Source organism: Arvicola amphibius, chromosome 8 (genome assembly GCF_903992535.2).
Source record: "Arvicola amphibius chromosome 8, mArvAmp1.2, whole genome shotgun sequence".
In the NCBI taxonomy this organism is placed as follows: domain Eukaryota; kingdom Metazoa; phylum Chordata; class Mammalia; order Rodentia; family Cricetidae; genus Arvicola; species Arvicola amphibius.
This window is the reverse complement of record NC_052054.1, coordinates 53,593,134-53,613,011: the sequence shown is the minus strand read 5'-3', so window position 1 is coordinate 53,613,011 and position 19,878 is coordinate 53,593,134. Positions and strand designations below refer to the sequence as shown.

Genomic DNA, 19,878 nt, shown 5'->3' with positions numbered 1-19,878 from the left:
TCTGATTGATGTAAGGAGTAACCAAAGGAAGCTTGTACTTGGTGCCAAAATATCTCACAGTACAAGCGGAGTGCAAGTACTGGCCCATTTTATGGCATTTTAGTTGATAATTATTTCTCCAAGAGCACATTATTTGGCTATCTGGCAGCAATCCAGTGTCATTCCAGAGGCATTGGACAAGCAGATGCGAGCAATCACTATAGTAAATGCACTCTTCCATTTGCCAAGTGGAAGTAGGCTATTCAGGAGGAAAGGGAAGGGGAGAGAAAATACCAGTTTTCTTGAACCAGAACACGTCTGGCTTTTGTGAATAGTTTTCATGAGGTTTTTCTCTTGTGTAGCAAAGGCTCCTGGTTCATAGTTACTATGCTAGAAAATGATCTTTAGAAACTTGCAGTTGAGTGTATACTGTATATTACATGTGTTTGTTATTGGTCTATAGAAACTTCCTCGTGCATTTTTCTTCAGATCCCAGACTGCTAAATTCTGTTAGAGGAGTGAAAAGGAATTTTATGGGAGATGGAATGATGTGGAAGGAGAAGGGAGTCCTAGGTTTTCACATTCATGACACGTCCTAGGAACTGGTCACCGCGCCTGAGGGAAAGGTGGGTGTTAAGTCGAGAGCAGCCCACGGACAAATCAGGAATAAAAGATTCCCTTCAGAATGGCCAGTGCTCCAGGATGGATGTGGGAACCCTACAGAGACTTGGTAAATGTTCAGGTGCTGTGGTGGTTTAAATAATAATAGATCCCATAAGCTTACTTGAATGCTTAGTCACAGGAAATGGTGCTATTTTAAAGGATTAGAAGGTTTTAGAAGGGCAAAGAGGTGTGGCCTTGTTGGAGGAAATGTGCACCGGCAGTGGCTTTGAAGTTTCAAAAGCCGGTGCCAAGCCCAGAGTCTCTCTTTCTCAACCTGCTGATCATGACGTAGCTCTTAGCTACTGCTCCAGCACCAGGTGTGCTGCCATGCTTCCTGCCATGACAATGGACTAACCCTCTGAAACTAAGCCAGCCGCAGCTAAATGCTTTCCTTTATAAGAGTTGCTTTGGTCGTGGTGACCCTTCATAGCAATAGAATAATGATTAAGATGGGTGAGCTTTTCCCTGAGATGGAGTGCCCAGTGTTCCGGACACGGGTGGGCTGCTCCTGTGCCCTGTAGCAGGGGACGTGGGTGGGCTGCTCCTGTCCAGTGTTCTGTAGTAGAGGACATGATGGGCTACTCCCGTGTCCCGTAGCAGGGGACACGGGTGGGATGCTCCCCTGTCCTGTAGTAGATAGGAAGGTAAGGAGTGAATTCCACTGATGTGTCTGTACAGAGGACTACAGCATTGAGCAGCAGCCAACTGAGCTGGTGAGCAGTGTGGGTTAAATGTAGCAACAGGATGGTATCTGAGGATTCTTCTGCCCTTTATTCATAACTTACTGTCACGGAGCCTGAAGTATCCTCGGGAGAGCCAGGTTAGAGCATCACAAAGTGCTTGAGCCATGTCTATCTCCTTCTGCATCTGATTATTGGGATTTTGTTTTATGAAAAGGTAGAGAGGAAAGCTGGCTGGAAACTTTCTGTCTGGTGCCATCTCTTGCAGTTAAGGATCTGCAAGTAGTTTATTATCTGAAACAGTGGGCTGTCGAGAACTGCAGGAACCTCAGGTTCTTTCTCATTTATAAGCCTCTGGAATCAGAGGCTCAGGAACTCCCATTCCTTCAGCAGCAGCAGCAGCAGCAGCAACAGCAGTAGCAGCAGCAGACGCTCTCCTTTGTCTACCCTTCTAGATGGGATGTTGCTTATAGCTGTGGCTGCTCTGGAATTCATTACATAACCCAGCCTAGCCATGAACTCCTGGTCCTTCTGCTTTAGCTCCCCACGTGCTGTGGTTACTGCCTGGCAACAGTGTGTTTTGCACCAGTTCCCTCTTTGTCTCTTTGTGCCTTGTTTCCCTAGTGGGGGCAGGAGGAGTACAGGGTGCTGCTGAAACCAACAGGCTCAAGTTAATGGCTACACATTTGGTAGGATGTCCAGAAACCCTGAGGTAGAACTCCTAAGGCTTTTGTCATATTCAATAAGCACGTCTTCCTGCTATTGGGGGAGACCCACTCAGTCATCTTTCAAGCTGTTTGCTATGCAGATACAGTTTTCCTTGGGTGATGGTCCAGAACAGAGTCCTTGCAGAGACAAGACAACTGGGGAGCAGCGGAAGGACAACATTGGATCTTCTAGACTAGGTTGTTATATTTTTAAGAAGTTGGTACCCTTGCATCTTTCTGCCCACAAATTACTATTACCAGGGCTTGGTCATCTTTCTTACTTGGGAAGACATATATGTACTTCAAGGTCTTAGCTGTTTAGGAGAACCTGCTGGACTTGTTTCTGCAGAAATAGCTATTACTGTGGGGTAATACTGTTTCACATGATGCCTCAGAGCTGAAAGTACATTGCTTGAAGAAATACCATTGAGCCCAAAAACACCTTGGCAGTATCTATTCCTGGGTATTTTTCTTTGCTTTTGATGTAAAGGGATTAGCCTTACCTTTCCATACATGCAGTAATTTGTTAAAATCTTAAGTAAAGACCCAGTATTTGGGGGCTGGAGAGATGGCTCAGAGGTTAAGAGCATTGCCTGCTCTTCCAAAGGTCCTGAGTTCAATTCCCAGCAACCATATGGTGGCTCATAACCATCTGTAATGGGGTCTGGTGCCCTCTTCTGGCCTGCAACACAGACAGAATATTGTATACATAATAATTTTTTTTTTAAAAAAAAAGACCCAGTATTTGGTTGGACTATGAGTTCAATGCATTTCCCATTAGCAAGTGAGCAACCTCATCAGAAAGAGCCGGAATGCCAGGTGACCCAGAAAGAGCTGGAAAGTCAGGTGACCCAGATGATGGACTTTAAGGAAGCTGAAGAATCTCCCGGCTGACCTGCCAGGTTAGATTCTACCATGGCAGTTGTTGTATGGCCAGGGGTCTCCTGTGTCAGCCCATGTGTGGGACCAGTGAACCCTGGTGAACTGGAAGACCTGCTGGCTGAGCCGTGGATCCATTCCACAGCTCCTGTGATCTGTCCTCTTGTCTTGGACTCTTATTTCATGTTCAGTAACTGGCAGGATCTGAGAAGAGCTTCCTAAATCCCTTTAGTCTTTCCAGAAAGAACCCAGTCACAGGAATTTTCCATTCCCACTACGTGTTTACCTTTCTTTAAAAAAAAATATTTTTTGAGATTGTAATTACATCGTTCCCCCTCCATTTCCTCCCTCTAAACCTTCCCATGTATCCCCCAATCCATAGTGTCTTTTTAAAAAAAATTGTATTGCACCTGTGTATGCTCATGTGCATGTGGGGAGTACTAAATTCCTAAATACATAAATACAACCTGCTCGGTCTGTATAATGTTACATGTATATATGTTCTCAGGGCTGACCGTTTGATATTAGATAATCATTCGGTCTGCCCTTTCCTGGAGAAGACCAGTATTCCTTAGCTGCCTGTAGTTCTTTGTGTATGGTTGAGGCCTAGAGGGCTTCCCCTGCCACACTCAGTTCATGTTTAGGCAGCCATCTTGGCAAGACTTCGTGAGAGTAGTGCCTGATAGTATCACAGCAAACTCCCCATTCTGCTGGCTCTTAGAGTCTTTCTGCCACCTCCCCTGTGGTGACCCCTGACCCTTGAGTGTAGGAGCTCTGTCATTTGGGTTTTACAACTCCGCATTTTGATTGGTTGTGGTTTTCTGTCAGGGACTTCATCTGTCCCAAAGAGACATTTCCTTGGTGAGGGGTGAGAACTGTACTTACCCAGGTAGATCCTAGAGAAGGATGTTCAGGATCATGTTTAACTTTGATAGATTCTCATATGACTGTCCTGGTTTCCTTTTGGGTTCGTTTGGGCAATTGGTATTACACTACTGCTGATTTTGCTTTAGGAGTTTCAGGTTTACTGTGTAGTATGTGAAGTGGCTTAGAACGTAGTGCATATTGGTACTGAAATAATACACTCCTGTGGTATGTAGTCTTTAGAGAAGCGGATTCAACCTCCTTAACTTGTCATAGCTCAGGGAGTGATCTGATATTATACATTCTAGATTTTAAGTTTGAATGAGCGGACCAGTAGAAGCTTTTCCAGAAACTGAAATGTTAGTGTGTGGTTGTTTAGTCTATGGAAGTACCCTTTTCTCATTGGGTCATTTTATGTGGATTTTGGAGCTGTCTGGTGCTCATCTGTCGGTATAATTGGTACCCAGCCAGTGTCCTGGAATCATTAATTATTTCATTTCAATGTTTAGCGATATCATTGTGTTGGTTGTCAGCCGCTTTTGCATGCTGTGGTTTTGAACAAGAAAAATTCCCATAAAACCAGTATAGTGAGACCTTGTGTCTACAGCGTTGGGTAGCTGCACACGCAAGTGAGGCTGTAGTGTGGACGGTGTCTGGAGAGACAGCAGGCGGGAGGCTGCTCCCCAGAGGCTCCAGGTCGCTGAGCTTCAGGGGGGTGTGGAGACTGGAGTCGGTTGGCCTGAGCCTCCACAGGGCTGACATCGTCTTTCTTCAGTTCTTTCCTATGGAGGAAAAGTCAGCAGCTTTTTGTTTGTAGTTGCCAACATTAGCTACTTTGGTGTGTGGTGCTGGTTTCCTTTCATGGCTTCTTTAACCTTGACTCATGGTGCTAGAATAATTAACACAGACACTTGAAAGATCGCCTGTTTCCAGATGCACACACTTGTCTGCTGTGTGAGTACTTGCCCAAACCTTTTCCTTTAGCTCAGAAAGGTGTCTTCTCCCTTCCCAGTCTTCCAGTGCATGTCACTGTTTGATTGTGCCTACGCACTGGCTTCTGTTTCAGAGCTACAAAAAACACATGTTATTCTTGAAATAACAGGACAACAGAGAACAGGTTTTCTGAGTTGTAGCATCCAAAGAGCTGGAAACAGTTGTGTTTATATGATGTTTCACGGGAAGGGGGTGATTGTGAACCTGAGCAGAAGTCAGTCTCCCTGAATTGCGACTGTTGGGCTGTCAGGTTGATCCCACCCACAACACCTCCACAGATTCCTTTGTTATGCTTGTGCTGTCAGTGGTTTCTGTTGCTGCAGGTTTTGATGCCTAAAGGGGAGCAGTCACTTTTGCAACACTAATGGAGTTTTTGATTAAGGTTAAACCGAAGCGTCCTGACTGTTGTCACTTGGCAGGCAAAGGACATCATATTTTAAGATTCACGTAATTTTAAAGCAGGCTGATCTTTTTCTGGCTTAATAATAGGCTAATTACATGTTTTAAATAGTATAAAGTGGAGTCCCTGTTTAGTCCAGGGTACTAGCAGACATTTGCCTGGTGTGTCTGGCTTGAGGATCTGTGGCATGGTGCCAGTTCTTTGAGGACCTGATTTGAGGCCTCCCAAGGACAGTGAGGTAACACTGCCTTGACTCAGGGGCTAGTTTTCAGCACAGAAGCTCCCAAACATGAAAAGCGTTCGTTCTTCAAGTTCCTTGGTCCCTCCTCAGCTGGCTTGGGAGCTTACTTGAGAAAAGATGTGGTGGAAGAGCTTTGGAGTCAGCCAGTAGGCTGGGCTTGTGGCGGCCAACCTTTCTACAGCTCTGCTTCCTGTGTGCGGCCAAGAGAAAGCGAGGTGAGACTGGCCAGGCCCAGGGCTGCGGCCCTGGTACTCAGCAAACACTTCATCTCCTGCAGACTGCAGGTGAGATAGACGCGGTGCTGAACTCCCGGGGGTTGCTTGGGGCAGTCTTGGAACCGTGGTTTGATATTTGTGGCTCTGAGCTCCATAGCCTCCCAAGATAGAAAAAAAGACAGCTCTTATCCCAGATGGGTCTCAGCCGCCATCCGCCAAGGCCTTGATCCGTGGACCAGTCTACACACTATCATTCTGCTGTTTCCATCCCTTCAGTAGAACCTTCAGTCTCCATACCCTGGCTGGGACTTGTGAACTGGAAGCAGCCTAAGCGCTGCTTCAGCCTTGCCAGTGGAAACTTACTCCTAGCCCCTGGGAGGCCCATCCTAAAGTGCATCCCGCCCCCTCCCACTAATTCAGTAATTAAGGGGGGAGTGTTTTGAGCACGCAGTAGAGACCAGGCCCTGTATCTGGGTGTGTGCCTCAGCCCTGTCACTGCTTACGGGCTGGTTGGATTTAGGTGTCCGCCTTTTCCTTCGCTATAGAGTTATGGCTACTGTTTCCCAGCCCCACATTTTCCCCGATGCCCCTTTAACCAAGCTTCCTGTTCTGACTACTTGCCTAATGTTACGAAAGTGATTCTAGATGTTCTGGCATTCTCCTGCATCCTGGGTGTGTATTTCTAATGGCCATTTCCCTCTGTTTCTATATGAAATAGGTTTCCAAACTGGAAAAGGATGCAGCTTTTTTTTTTTTCAAATCGCAGATAAAGATTGGGTTGATTAAAATTATTTTGTTATACATTGCAAAATAAATTTCAGGAATGTTCTGTAATTCTTTTAACTTTTAATTCTTTGACACACTGATTTTATATGGCTAGATAAATGTGGTTTTGAAGGAGAATTTCAGCAGCTTGTATTTATCACGTCCCTCATGGGAGAGGGAGACAGTGTGGAACTCTCAGGGGAAAGGCACATGGAAGAGAAGAGTTGACCAAGTGCTGCCGCTTCACCCTCTTTGTGGGGACTTACGGGCTGTGTGTACCTGTGGCTGCTTCCTACATCTGGGGCCTGGACTGTGGAGTGGGAAGTAGGAGGGTAATGCAGAGAGTGGGTGTGGGCAGCGGTTGCAAGGCTGCCAGGGTTCTGTGTGTGCCGGAAGTGCAAGTTTGGCTGGGAGGAATGGAATGTTCCCTCTTGCCCTCCAAGAGCAGAAACAGCTGTGGAATAGCTTGAAAAGACAATTGCTCAGTGAAAAAGTAATGTATACTATTTTGATATTAAAATGGGATCTACACTAGAACCCCACCCACACTGTGCGGTGGTGTGCCTGCTCTCCACAAGACCAAGGAGGGCTCACTTCCTCCAGCCAGCCCTTCACCTGAAAGGCCCAGGGGTGTGGAGAGTGGAAATGGGCTGGGCCTCTTCTCATTGGACGGCTGTTCCGGTCCTCCTGTCACTGGCCCACTGCGTGAAGTCCTAGACTGTGTCCAGAGGACAGCTGTGGGGGAGAATTACTGTCAGCAGATTTAACGGGAAATCTTGTTTCTAGCTGGAAATGCAATCCTTCGGCCAGGTTTCCAACAATATTTATTTTAGAACATCTTTTTTTTTTAAAGGTCCTTTCATGGCTTAAACTTTTAAGACTTTTAGTTAGACAAGAGCGAGAGTAGAAACAGGCATCCTTGTCTTACACATCAGAGTTGATTGCGCAACTCTTTTAATGAAGGTTTATTTACGTCTTTATCAAGCCGAAAGGCTTATTTTTTTTTTTTTTTTTTTGGCCACTATAGAGAGTACATATGAAATAATAGTTTTCTATTTTCAGGCCTGGTACCACACTTTTGAGGTTTATGCCCTGAGACTTGGGTTTGCTTTTCCTCATCATGGCCCCGTAGACGGAGCCTGGAGATTGGTCAGCTGAAGGGTGCTCCCAACAGTGGCTGCGACAGTCCAGGGCTTCCCTCTGCTTGCTGCCAGGTGCTGGGCAGAAGGGAAGCTGTCCACACAGAATGAGGCCGAAGACCCTTCCCCATACCCAGTCTTGTAACGGAGAGCTGATCTGGACCTCGGTTTTCAAATAATTGCCTTAACTACCTTTTACTCTCTGACCTCGGTTCTTGCCTGTAACTTGGTCTTGGAAACTTGGACACAAAGGATCTCACTGCACTGTTACCAGACCCTGGCACTGGGAGTCACTAGGCTGAAGCACTAAATCAGTCAGTGAACTGCTAAAAGGGGAAGTTTCAGTGTCTTGGTCCTGATTACAAAGTGGGATAGCTGGGGGTGGGGGTGGGGGTGGGGACAGAATGTTCCAGGCCTCACCACAACTACTGAATCAGAGTTCTGGGCCATGGTGAGGAAGGGTCTCCTTGGGAGAGTCGAATAGGCAGCCAGAGTGGAGAATTGCTACCGAGTGAGACCAAGAGTCTTGTCCGAAGCTACCTTTGAGAGGCCTGCTCAGCCCAGCCATGGGCACTTCCCAGGCACCTCGCCCTGTAGCTGACCCTGCTGCTCTGCTGTGCCTCTCAGTGACTCGCCATTAGCAATGAACTGTCCTTGCCATTTTAGTCACACGTGGCTCACCAGGAGCAAGCATTGGAATCCAGACAGTGAACAAGTTTGTTCTAGATCGTCAGCGCCCACAAGACAAGCCCTGAGACAAAACACATGCTCCACACAAGGGGCAGATGAGCACTTCTGGAAACCAGCCATTCGCTGTGTCTCCCGAGTCCCTCCCAAAGAGCAGTGGGCTCCTGAGTTGACAACTGTAACACGTTCTTTTTCTCTCTGTGCAGCCTAGAAAAGGGAGAGAGGGAGGAGGAAGAACTATCTTCTTTGCGAAAAAGCAGGGCTTTTAAGAGTTAAATTTTAAATTACACAACCTTTTTATTTTTAAAGTAAGTAGATTTCTCTTCCTTGTTGCTGAGAAAGATAAATTGATACCACATGTTGCCTCCAGACAAGCCCTCTCTGTGTTCCAGGGAAAGCGCATGCAGCTGGTGTCTGGGTTAGTAGAGTCTCCACAAGGTAAACATGGTGTGGAAGGAGCTGAAGCAGAGGCAGAGTAGCCGCAGTTAAGAAATATCCAGTTTACTGGCACAGCACCTTAACAGCTGTTAAAAGTTTGTAACTCTTTCTTGGAGGACACCACCTTGTCCCGTTTTGACTTAAAGCACACGTAAATAGTAAGCTAAGGTTCTGTGTGTGGCGTCTGTCAGTTGTTGAGAGCGGTGTTTGGCACTCGGCTGAGGAGTGTTGCATACTGAGCTTCCTATAATCCTCACAAGGATCCGGGAGGAAGAGCGAGTACCTCTGATCTTGGCTTCTCCACAGGGGCAGCTGAGGTTCAGATTGCAGGCAAGACAGGCTGAGCTTGGAGCACTGGGGCCTGTCTCAGCATCGCTGCCTTCCTCCGCGACTGCCTTTCCTTGCTGCTTTACCCGCTCACTCTGTAAATGAGTGGTAGCTACTCCGCAGCTCTAGGCTGCTTCTTGCTCCCATTCTGTTTTGAGTCCACCTATCTTCTAATGATTTAGCATATATTTAAGGGTCATGGACACCTTAGCATCAGCAGTGAATGTATTCTGCAACAGAAAACTGTTCATTGTATCAAGAGAATAATGATTAGACTCTACTCAGTGCAGTCATCTTATGCTAATGTCTTTTAGGTGGGCCGGGCCAAGGGATCTTCAGGCAGTAGCCCACATAGTGCAGTCAGCATGACTGTGAAATGCCAATCCCAACAGGTTGCCTCCTCCACACACCTATTGCACACATCTCTGGAACAATATGCCACTAATTGCAGCCACAATCAAGGGACCTGGTTTGCCAGCTCGATGACTAGTTAACTACATCTAGTAGGGGTTTGACCTACTAGTAGGTCTAGTAGGCCTATTCAGTGTAGGCTATTTTATAGACATTAAGGTTGGCACAAAATGAGATGGCTATTATTCTTAGCTTTGTTCCCAAACTATAGACATCTCTTAAGGTTTTATAAATCTCAGTGTTCAAACTGAGGAAGAGCTGGCGTCTTTGCCCATGAAGCAGCAGTTTCTTCTAGGGACACTGGTGGCATTCTTGTAATTCATCAGAAGCTTTATCTTTCAGTAACTGGAGATGCTCACAAGGTTTTGTGTGGGTTACTTCTGGGCATCTTTAGTCAATGTGGTGATGGGATGACGAAGGAAAACATATCCCTCGTTTTCTGGCCAAGTGAACTTCATAGTGTACTTTGAATTGTATATGGAAGTAGGATTAGTAGGATTAGAAAAATCATACTTGAGAGAACTCGAGTTTTATCAAGCCATTTATTCATCATCTTCAGCTACCATTCTCCACACTAAGGTAAAACCTTAGAAATTTAAATTATTTCTTATAAGGATACATAAATTAATGGAAAATCATAGTTTGGTGGTGGTGGTGTGATTTGGGTTTGGGTATTTTCTTTTGTTTTATCAAGACAGGCTTTCTCTGAGTAGCCCTGGCTATCCTGGAACATTCTGTAGACTAGGCTGGCTTTGAATTTTTGAGATTTGCCTGCCTCTGCCTCCTGAGTACAGGGATTAAAGGTATGCACCCACTGCCCCTACACAGAAGGATATTTTTAATGGTCGTTTTCCTGAGATTAAAATGGGGTGGGAAATCTTATAGAAATGAGGTTACCTTTATTACCAAGGAAGGTGTAAGAAAAAAAATCTTGGTCCTGATGCTTTTTACCCAGCCATTTTTTTTTTGTTTGATTCTTTTTATGTTTTGTTTTAATCTTTCTTGTTTCAATAAAACTGAGGTGGAAAGCTAATCAGACTTCTGAACTCTGAGGAAAATAAAACTGTAGCGCCTAGCTGGCAGGGCAAGAGCATTTGAACAGTAATGGACAGGTGAGCTGCGTTTATTGGCTCTTGTCAGTGTCCTCCTTCAGATTATGGATTTTATAAATGGAAGGTGGCCGGACTGCAAGGGGGAGAAGCTGCTGGGATTGGCCTATCTGGGCGGTGTGGCCCAGTTTTGTTTGTGTTGTCTTAGTAATAAAGTAGCTGGAAAAACCTGCCTGGGCACTTAGATAATGAGCCTCGGGGAATGTATTCTGCCATTAGTAACCCTCTAAACTGAGAGCCCAGTGAAGACTGGCCACTAAAGCCAGCTCTAACTGAGGTGGGCTTTGCTTAGGAAACCGGGTGGTCCCGTGTGCTGGTGTGGACATATATACTGCCTCTCCTCACGAAGGGGATGTCATAACAACCAAATGCCTTTTTACAAAGATTAGGGAAAGGCCTCTAAATTTCCAAGTATTTCATAAATAAAATCACAGATTATATTTTTTTGTTTCTCTTTTTTCTTCAAGCAGAGTTGTTTTGGGTGCTCTTCTTGAACTGCTGGCACAAGCTCATTAAATGGTGACTTCTCATTAACCTTCTGGTAGGCCCGTGAAAGGCCATGGAAAAGGCCTTACATTTTTGCAAGTAGGTTGACAAACCTGCTTCCAGTTTTGGTTTCTGCGCACTGGCTAGTGGGCTCTAATAGTTCATATCTCAGAGGCTGAGCCTTCATGTGCAAAATTGGGGTACTGCTACACTGCCTCGGCCCTGTGGTGAGGATTGGAGGGGGTAACTAACTCTAAGACTCAGGTTCAGGAGCCAGCGGTGCTGTGATCTGGCAGGCCTTCAGATCTCCACTTTGTAGTTAGGGACCCATCCCTGCTCTGTCACCATGTGGTGCTGGGCCTTCCAAGCCAGGCTCCAGGCCCTTCCAGAAGTTTGATACCTCTAATTCTAGCCACTTGTGATTGCAGCAAATTATACATATACATATACGTCATTAGGGGTTAGAGTCATAGATGGCCGTCAGAAAATCCACAAAATGTTTCATTGGTCTTTTGGTAGGTTTTAGAATTGATAACAGTAAAAGACATTTAACAAATATCGTCTCCTATTATAGAGGTTTGCTGACTGTCTAAGATTGCTCGTTTTTGTAAACGTTTGGTGTTCATGTGAACTCTTCCCAAAATTTACAGTAAAGGAGGCTAACAGGTTGGAGGAATTAGGGGAATGTCTGCATTGTGCCCCTAAAGCCTCAGGACCAGCTCTCTTTTCACCCTGAAGTTTGTGTTGATGCTTTTATTGAATGCATTGAATTACCCATGTACTCAGAAAGAGGGACTGCCCTGTTCTCTGCAAGTTCACATCAGGAATGTTACCCACTTCATAAAGTATCTGGCTTCAAAGAAATAAAATTTCTGAACCATTAGTACACATGCCATTACTCCTTTTTAAAAAATTGAATGTGAAAAGAGCAGGGTATATAGTCTCCCGGGCAACACCTGCCTCAGGCCCTGAAGGTGCTGCCTGTTACCGTACCGATCTTGATGCACTTGTGGAAATGGCAGCCATGCCGTAACTGCTGGTGTTCTTTGCCCAGCATGAACTGCAGTTCCTTCTTGGATAGGAATGTACATTAGAAATTGCGTGTATTTTGAGTTATTTACTTATGACAAAAATCCTGTTGACGTTCTGTGTTTTAAAAACAATCTGGTAGAACACATGTATTTGTATCTTCTACATAAATACAGTTGATGGTTGCCAATTCCTTTTAAATGTGACTTTTAGAATTGTTCATATTTAATATGCAGTATTAGGCAATGTCTTTCATCTTTAACGTGCCAGTAAAAGCTCATCTGGCCTGCAGGTGCTATTCCAGGTGTGGGGAACACCATCAACTCTTTTTCCTGCCGCGTGCACATAAGGCATTTTACAGATTAGAGTGGGCTTTCCTAGGCTCTGAACACCCTTCACTATGGACTTCACGGGAGGAGTGAAACCCTGACTGCACGGCGTGCCCGGTGTCTGAAGTGCATTATCATCTGTCCTGGTTCTATCATCCAGGAGGGAGGGCCGGCTGGATGTGATCATGGCCACGATGAAGATGGCAACCTGCTGTTGTTGCAGACAGATAAAATGACTTGTTTGAGATCACGTGGTCGGCCAGTGCCGGAGACGGGGCTGGGCCTGATTATCCTTGACAGCTAGGTGTATCCACTAAGCCAGGAGGAAGTTCTTGCAGTCATTCAAATCATTAGGACTTTGAAGGGGTTTACCCTACTTTAAGGGGGGGGGGGGGGCTTTTGTTTTAGATATATAGAAAAATTGTGAAAATAACAGATCCACATGTATCCGTCATCAAGTGTCCCCACCTTAGCACCCTAAGTCCTGGTAAAAGTGTCACAGTGGATGAGCCAATATGTATTATTATGAGCTAAAGTCTGTACATGCTACTCAGACTTCCCAATTTTTTTCTACTTTCGTTTTGTTTTTGTTCTGTGGTGGGATCCCACCCAGGGTGCATTAGCTCTTCCCTGTGTTCCCTTCATCTCTCCTTGGCTGCGATGCTGCTGGGAGTACTGAACTGGCTTTTGTAATTGTCCATTCAGTGGGATTCACGCTTTTCTTATGATTAGTCTGGGGTTTAGGTTTTGGAGAAGCTGTCCTTTTTGGTGCATTTTATCTAGGATGTACCCTAGCAGTGTGCTAGGCCCTGCTGCTGTAGCCCTGGCCACCCAGCTGACACAGCGTCTGTCAGGTTTCTCCACTGCAGACTACTCTCTCCCCCTTTCATGCTGTGCTCTCTGGAAGGAAGTTGCCCAGCCCACAGTTCCTGAGGGTGCAGAATGTCTAAATGATGTAAATTCTTCCAGATGAGAGACTTACTTCTTCGTGGTCCCTGAAAACCCGCCCCGCCCTTTCCATAGCTGCAGAAGTTATATGGTGAAATTGTGGAAGGATGGACCCTAGAGGGGACAAGTAAAACCTCACACTCTGATAGCAGTGTTTAAGAAGGAACTGCTGGCCCTGTACTTGTGGCGCCGAGGACTGTAAGAGAACAGAGTAGCTACCAAGCTAACTTGTTTCTCGGAGAGCTGGAGGTTTATTGCAAAGTATGGAGAGGGAGTGCATGGTAATAAATTATCAGTGTGAACTAAAGTAATGAGAAATATAATTACAGGCTGGGCATGATAGCACACGCCTTTAATTCCATTAATCTGGCGGAGGCAGAGGCAGGCAGATCTCTGAGCTCGAGGCCAGCCTGGTTTACAGTACTAGTTCTGGGACATCCATGACTAAACGGAGAAACACCATCTCCAGAAAAGAAAGGAAAAAAATACATAAATTACAGAAAGTACAACAAAACTTAAGAATTTGGAAAAGCAGTGTCAGTGAGCTCCTGTGTTTCCAGCGTCCCCACCTTCCCAGCCTGAAGCTTCCTGTTTAACCTGGCGCTTTGTTCCAAGTCACAAAGATGTTTGCTATTTAAAAATAAATAAATAAAAATGCTGGCCTATAAAATTGAAGCTGACCTGGCAAGATTGCTTAGTGGGTAAAACTTTTCCTGTTAAACCTGACAACCTGAATTCGGTTCTCAGTGCTCACGTGGAGGAAGGAAAGCACCTGCTCCACAGGTGTCCTCTGATGTCTGCGCACATACGTGATTGATGCCCTCCTATTTCCCCCCAAAATGATGTTTTTTTAAAGAATCTTTTTTTGAATGTCTGTTTTGGACTGGACTATCCTGGCTCACACTCTCCATTTTGCCTTCTCTCTCTACAGAACTCTATCCGGCACAACCTGTCACTGCACAGCCGATTCATGAGAGTTCAGAATGAGGGGACCGGCAAGAGCTCTTGGTGGATCATCAACCCTGATGGGGGGAAGAGTGGGAAGGCCCCCCGCCGACGGGCTGTCTCAATGGACAACAGCAACAAGTACACCAAGAGCCGTGGCCGAGCAGCCAAGAAGAAGGCGGCCCTGCAGGCTGCCCCAGAGTCAACAGACGACAGCCCTTCCCAGCTCTCCAAGTGGCCCGGCAGCCCCACATCCCGCAGCAGCGACGAGCTGGACGCGTGGACAGACTTCCGCTCACGAACCAATTCGAACGCCAGCACAGTTAGTGGCCGCCTGTCGCCCATCCTGGCAAGCACAGAGTTGGATGATGTCCACGACGACGATGCTCCACTCTCCCCCATGCTCTATAGCAGCTCTGCCAGCCTGTCGCCCTCTGTGAGCAAGCCGTGTACTGTGGAGCTCCCGCGGCTAACTGACATGGCTGGCACCATGAATCTGAACGATGGGCTGGCAGACAACCTCATGGATGACTTGCTCGATAACATCACGCTCCCGTCGTCCCAGCAGTCACCTCCTGGGGGGCTTATGCAGCGGAGCTCCAGCTTTCCGTACACCGCTAAGAGCTCCAGCCTAGGTTCCCCCACCAGCTCCTTCAACAGCACCGTGTTCGGGCCCTCGTCTCTGAACTCCTTGCGCCAGTCACCCATGCAGACCATCCAAGAGAACAAGGCAGCCACCTTTTCTTCCATGTCACACTATGGCAACCAGACACTCCAAGACCTGCTCACTTCAGACTCACTCAGTCACAGCGATGTCATGATGACCCAGTCAGACCCCTTGATGTCTCAGGCCAGCACTGCTGTGTCTGCCCAGAACGCCCGCCGGAATGTGATGCTTCGCAATGACCCAATGATGTCCTTTGCTGCCCAGCCTACCCAGGGGAGTTTGGTCAATCAGAACTTGCTCCACCACCAGCACCAAACCCAGGGCGCTCTTGGTGGCAGCCGTGCCTTGTCAAGTTCTGTCAGCAACCTGGGCTTGAGTGACTCCAGCAGCCTCGGGTCAGCCAAACACCAGCAGCCGTCTCCCGTCAGCCAGTCTATGCAAACCCTCTCGGACTCTCTCTCAGGCTCTTCACTGTACTCAGCTAATGCAAACCTTCCTGTCATGGGCCATGATAAGTTCCCCAGTGACTTGGACCTGGACATGTTCAATGGGAGCTTGGAATGTGACATGGAGTCCATTATCCGTAGTGAACTCATGGACGCCGATGGGTTGGATTTTAACTTTGACTCCCTCATCTCCACACAGAGCGTTGTTGGTTTGAACGTGGGGAACTTCACTGGTGCTAAGCAGGCCTCATCTCAGAGCTGGGTGCCAGGCTGAAGGATCACTGAGGAAAGGGGAAGTGGGCAAAGCAGGTCAGTGCCCAGTGCCATGCATAAGAGCAGCAGGTGGGGGTGGCAAGGGCAGCCCATGAGGAGCTGCAGCAACTGTGACGTCAGCAGTCTTAACTGCAGACTAGACAGGGCGCACCGTTGTTCTCGGTTAAAGAACAACTGTACAGTCAGAGAGCTCACTCTGTATATCATCTGCCTTCAGAGCTAAGGCCGGCTTCCCTCCCTCTGTGGGTGGAGGATGAGAGGTCAGGGAGCCGCGTATGTCATAGGTCAGGGTGAAGCATACCAGCCCCAGAGAGTTTCTTAGAAAAAGTTTCTTCTGTGTGATGGTCTTCACGCCCTAGAAAAGTCATGTTTCGCATGACTGCTGATTAACTGTAGGTGTTTGTGGACTCGGCGGCATATGGAGCTGGATCTGTTAGGTTAGTTTTCACAGTGCAAGACTCCATTATTGCTCAGAATTAAATCATTTTAAAAAGCAAACTAGGTTGAAAATACATGTTTTTATAGGGTATTTTATGCATTCTGTTTCTGAACCTATACGTGATATCAGGTACTGGATGACATAGTTGTGGATAGTGGCGACTTTTTCATTATTTCATTTTTTTCAGGTTTGTTGTTGTTGTTCACCGTATTTGACACTCAGCAGTTAGTTCTCATCAGCATTGACTGTCTACAAATTTTTAATGTCGTTAACAGAGATACAGGTTACCACAAAGCACATACTGCACCGTACACAGATAAGATGTCCTTCTGGCTCAGACGGCTTTGTTGAGCTGGTGTCTATCGGGGCTCACATCTGGAGCCCCGTCTCCTTCATGGCAAGTTTCTGTCTCTGTTACACAGCCCACTCACTGCATGGATGCACTTGAGAGCATTAATGTGTGTCCTTAGGTCACACCTCACAGGGAGGAGTATGGCAGTTTCCCTTAAATGGCCGTGTCTTAATGCTGTTGTAATAGAAGCAGCAGGCTCTGTGACTAGGAGAAAAGCGAAGGACTTGGGCAGGTGGGACACACCTGCAGTCCAGCCCTTGGGAAGCAAAGAAGGGAGGAGCGCATCTGAAGCTAGCCCAGGCTGCATCATGAGGCCACTAGGGTCCAGCCCAGGCTACACTGATGGACTTGTCGCTTAGCTCCTGAGCCCCACTCTCTGTTTAGACAAGGAAGATCGGGTCCTGCCATTCCACAGGGCCGCTGCCACAATGGAACGCCTCAGGTTGAAGTGTTGTGGTCGGTGCAGGCGGTGAGCGTGCTGACTGACAAGTGAGCAGGCGGGGAGCCACAGGGCTTAATCACTTTGCTCAGGTCATAGAGTTAATCCGTAGTCCATAGATCCATAATAGTTCTTAGTGTTTGTAAATGGTTAAAAAACAAAAAGCAAAGGAACGCTAGACTGGGCCAGAGTGAACAATGGACAGACTTTCCCTGGAGCCCTTCTCCTGGATTAGGGAGGGGCATCTGGCTATTTCTGCCAGCTGGCTGTGCCCAGTGTTAAAGGGCTCTGTATCCTCAGCTCCCTGTCTTCTTTTTTTTTTTTTTTTTTTTTAATTTCAATCTCAGCAAGCTACTTAGCACCGCCTTCAAATGGTAACAAAAGAGAAAAGAAGCTCAAATCCCTAACCCCAGTCTTGTTAACCCTCCTCCCTGGGGCAGGAATTACAAGGGTCTCCCATGGTGAGCTCACTGAAGCCCTCCCCGGGTAGCTGTCAAGGGGGACGTGGGGCATTCTGAGTCTGAAGCGGCTCAGTTTTCCCAGGCACAGGCAGGCTCCTGATAGAAACCCAGACATCTGCTGTGGTCATTTAATAGCCTCGAGCTGGTAAGAATACTGTAATGGAAGCTAAGGGGAAGGACATTGCCAGCCTGTTACTGCCAGACCTAAACTGGACCTGAGACTTGACTTGACTTTAGAAATGTAGATATTCAGATTTTGGAAGAATAAATGGTTTGTCTTTCTTGAAGAAGAATGCAATTGTGGTTTCTGAAGACATAAGAAAATTTAATTTGTTTATCATTGTAAGAAGGTTACTTCCTAGCTTACTAGAAAGAGTTTAGAAGAAAATGTGCTTTCAGTTTTTGTCTGTTTCCAGTGTAGATTTCCCTTCTAGTTGAATAGCGTGCTGTGTGTGTTTATAAAAAAATGTCTGAAAATCTGTTAAGGGAGATTTAAATATATAATGAACTTTGATTCGTGATACATTTCTATTTTGGACACAGTACATTTCATCATTATACCCCAGTGAAACTTCAAGTTGTTATTTAGCTTTTTAGAACATTTTAAGGGAGGTAGATTTGAGGGTTTTGTTTTGTTTTGTTTTGTTTTCCCCTGTTAAAAATAAAGCGAGGGCTGGCAATATGGCTTAGTTGGTTAAGGGGCCTTGCCCAACAAGCTGGGAGCTGAGCTGGAGCCCCCAAATCCACAGAAGGAGAGAAGCAACTCCTGAAAGTTGTTCTCTGACTTCCACACTTACAGTGGCGTGCACATGCCCACACCTGCACACATTATTCACTCAGTAATAAAGGAAAGGCTGCAACTGTGCACACACCAGTGATCCCAGCACTGGAGAGGCTAAGGCGAGGAAGATCAAGAGTTTAAAGTCAGCATGGGTTGTACACAGCGAGACCCTTTCCAAAAACAGAACAAAACAAACCGCAGAAAAAATTGCTCAGTTCTCCTGAAAACAGTCTATCTTGGGATGTCCATAGGACAAGAGAAGAAATACCCTAACTGTGGGGTAAAGGGGAAGGACTTGGGGGAGTCTGCTTTTTCTGGTAGAAAATTTCCATCCTGTTTTTTAGAAAGAATTCTGTCAATCATCAGGAGCATGGTGTGACCCCAAAAGTACTGGGGGTTGATTTTTGCTTTGTTCTTTAACTTTTAAGTTTGTTTCCACTTTCTTAAAGGTGTCTCTTGAATTTTGGAAGCAGGCTTAAAGGCAGGCTCTCAGCTTCACTTCCCCCCTCAAGTCATCCCAAGCCCCTTCTTCCTGGCTTGCCTCTGCTTTGTTACTTCTCCAGACTGGTGTGCAGTGCGCCAACACCAGGTGACGTGGCCCCCGCTGGGCTAATGGAGCGGCTCTGGCCAGGTGACATCTTACTGGAGAACCCCTGTGACAGGAATCTCTGGAGAGCTTGAGTCTCCCATGTAGCATTTGTTTTAGGGCTTGGAGAAAAGCCTTCCATCCCCTGAGCGCTCTGCAAAGAAACACAGCTGTGTTCTGAGGCTGCTCCTGGGTGGGTAGAGCGGCCTCTTCCAGGTGCTTGCGGACTTGGGAACGTGCATGAGAAGGTGGCGTGGTGGCTCTCGCTGGAGTCTGACAGGCATCTTCTCCACAAGAAATCTGCTTAAATCTCACCGTTGTCTTAAAATCGACTTCCAAATTAACAAGATCTTTTGCTATTCTTCTTCCTTTAGTATTTGGAGACCCCTCTGGGGAGAATTCAGAATGTAGTTTTATATGTAAACTACTTTGTGATTTTTAAAAGACTGGAAAACATCCACTAGGGGAAGCTAGATGGAGATGGGAGGAATTGCTCCCTTTCCCGTCGTTAGCTACGTGAGTGATAAGTCTGAGGGTACTGGTCTTCTATCTGTCAATGGGAAACAGAATCGGAGCCTTTTAAATGTGTGTAACAGGTGTGGCTTAAACTTGAAACCTAACCAGTCTGTAAAACAGTCCCGCTGGGATGAACAGTGAGGGGCAGAACTGGAAAGATCTGGCAAATACGTGTGTAGAATGAGAACTTAGGATTGATGTTTAGACTACTTGCCCAAAGAGGCAAATCTGTGATGCCAGTTGACTAATGTCTGATTATTGTATTTCTATCGTGTCTTTAAAGTTTATGTTGGGAGATAATTCTAACAAAATACAGGTAATAGTGGCTATCAATGTTACATCTTTCTTGATACTGATCACTTCACTTGAGGGAATGTAAACACAGATTGTACTGTGCCCTGTGGAGAATGAACCCTGCTGTCCCCTGTGGTCACAGCAACACCAGCACACAGAGTTCTGCCTCTCGGTTTTCTGAAAAGCTGCTCTGTCATCCATGGTGAGACCAACTGGCTCTTTTTTTTTTTCCTTCTTGTTTTGGTTTGCTTTTCTTGTTTTGTTTTGAGACAGGGTTTCTCTGTGTAGCCCTTGGCTGTCCTGGAACTTGCTCTGTAGATCAGGTTGGTCTGGTAACTCGGGATCCGCCTGCTTCTCCTCCTGGAGTGCTGGGACTAAAGGGGGGAGCCA

General features: G+C 46.5%; 1 protein-coding gene across 1 annotated transcript in view; it reads left to right on the top strand.

The window, feature by feature from the left end:
• Foxo3 (forkhead box O3) overlaps nucleotides 1-19,878 on the top strand; it is a 91,336-nt gene that overhangs the window by 58,081 nt on the left and 13,377 nt on the right. The window contains exon 3 of the mRNA XM_038339128.1: nucleotides 14,221-15,656. Coding sequence (XP_038195056.1) covers nucleotides 14,221-15,621 — 1,401 coding nt within the window. The 3' untranslated portion in view covers nucleotides 15,622-15,656. The remainder of the gene's footprint in view (nucleotides 1-14,220; nucleotides 15,657-19,878) is intronic.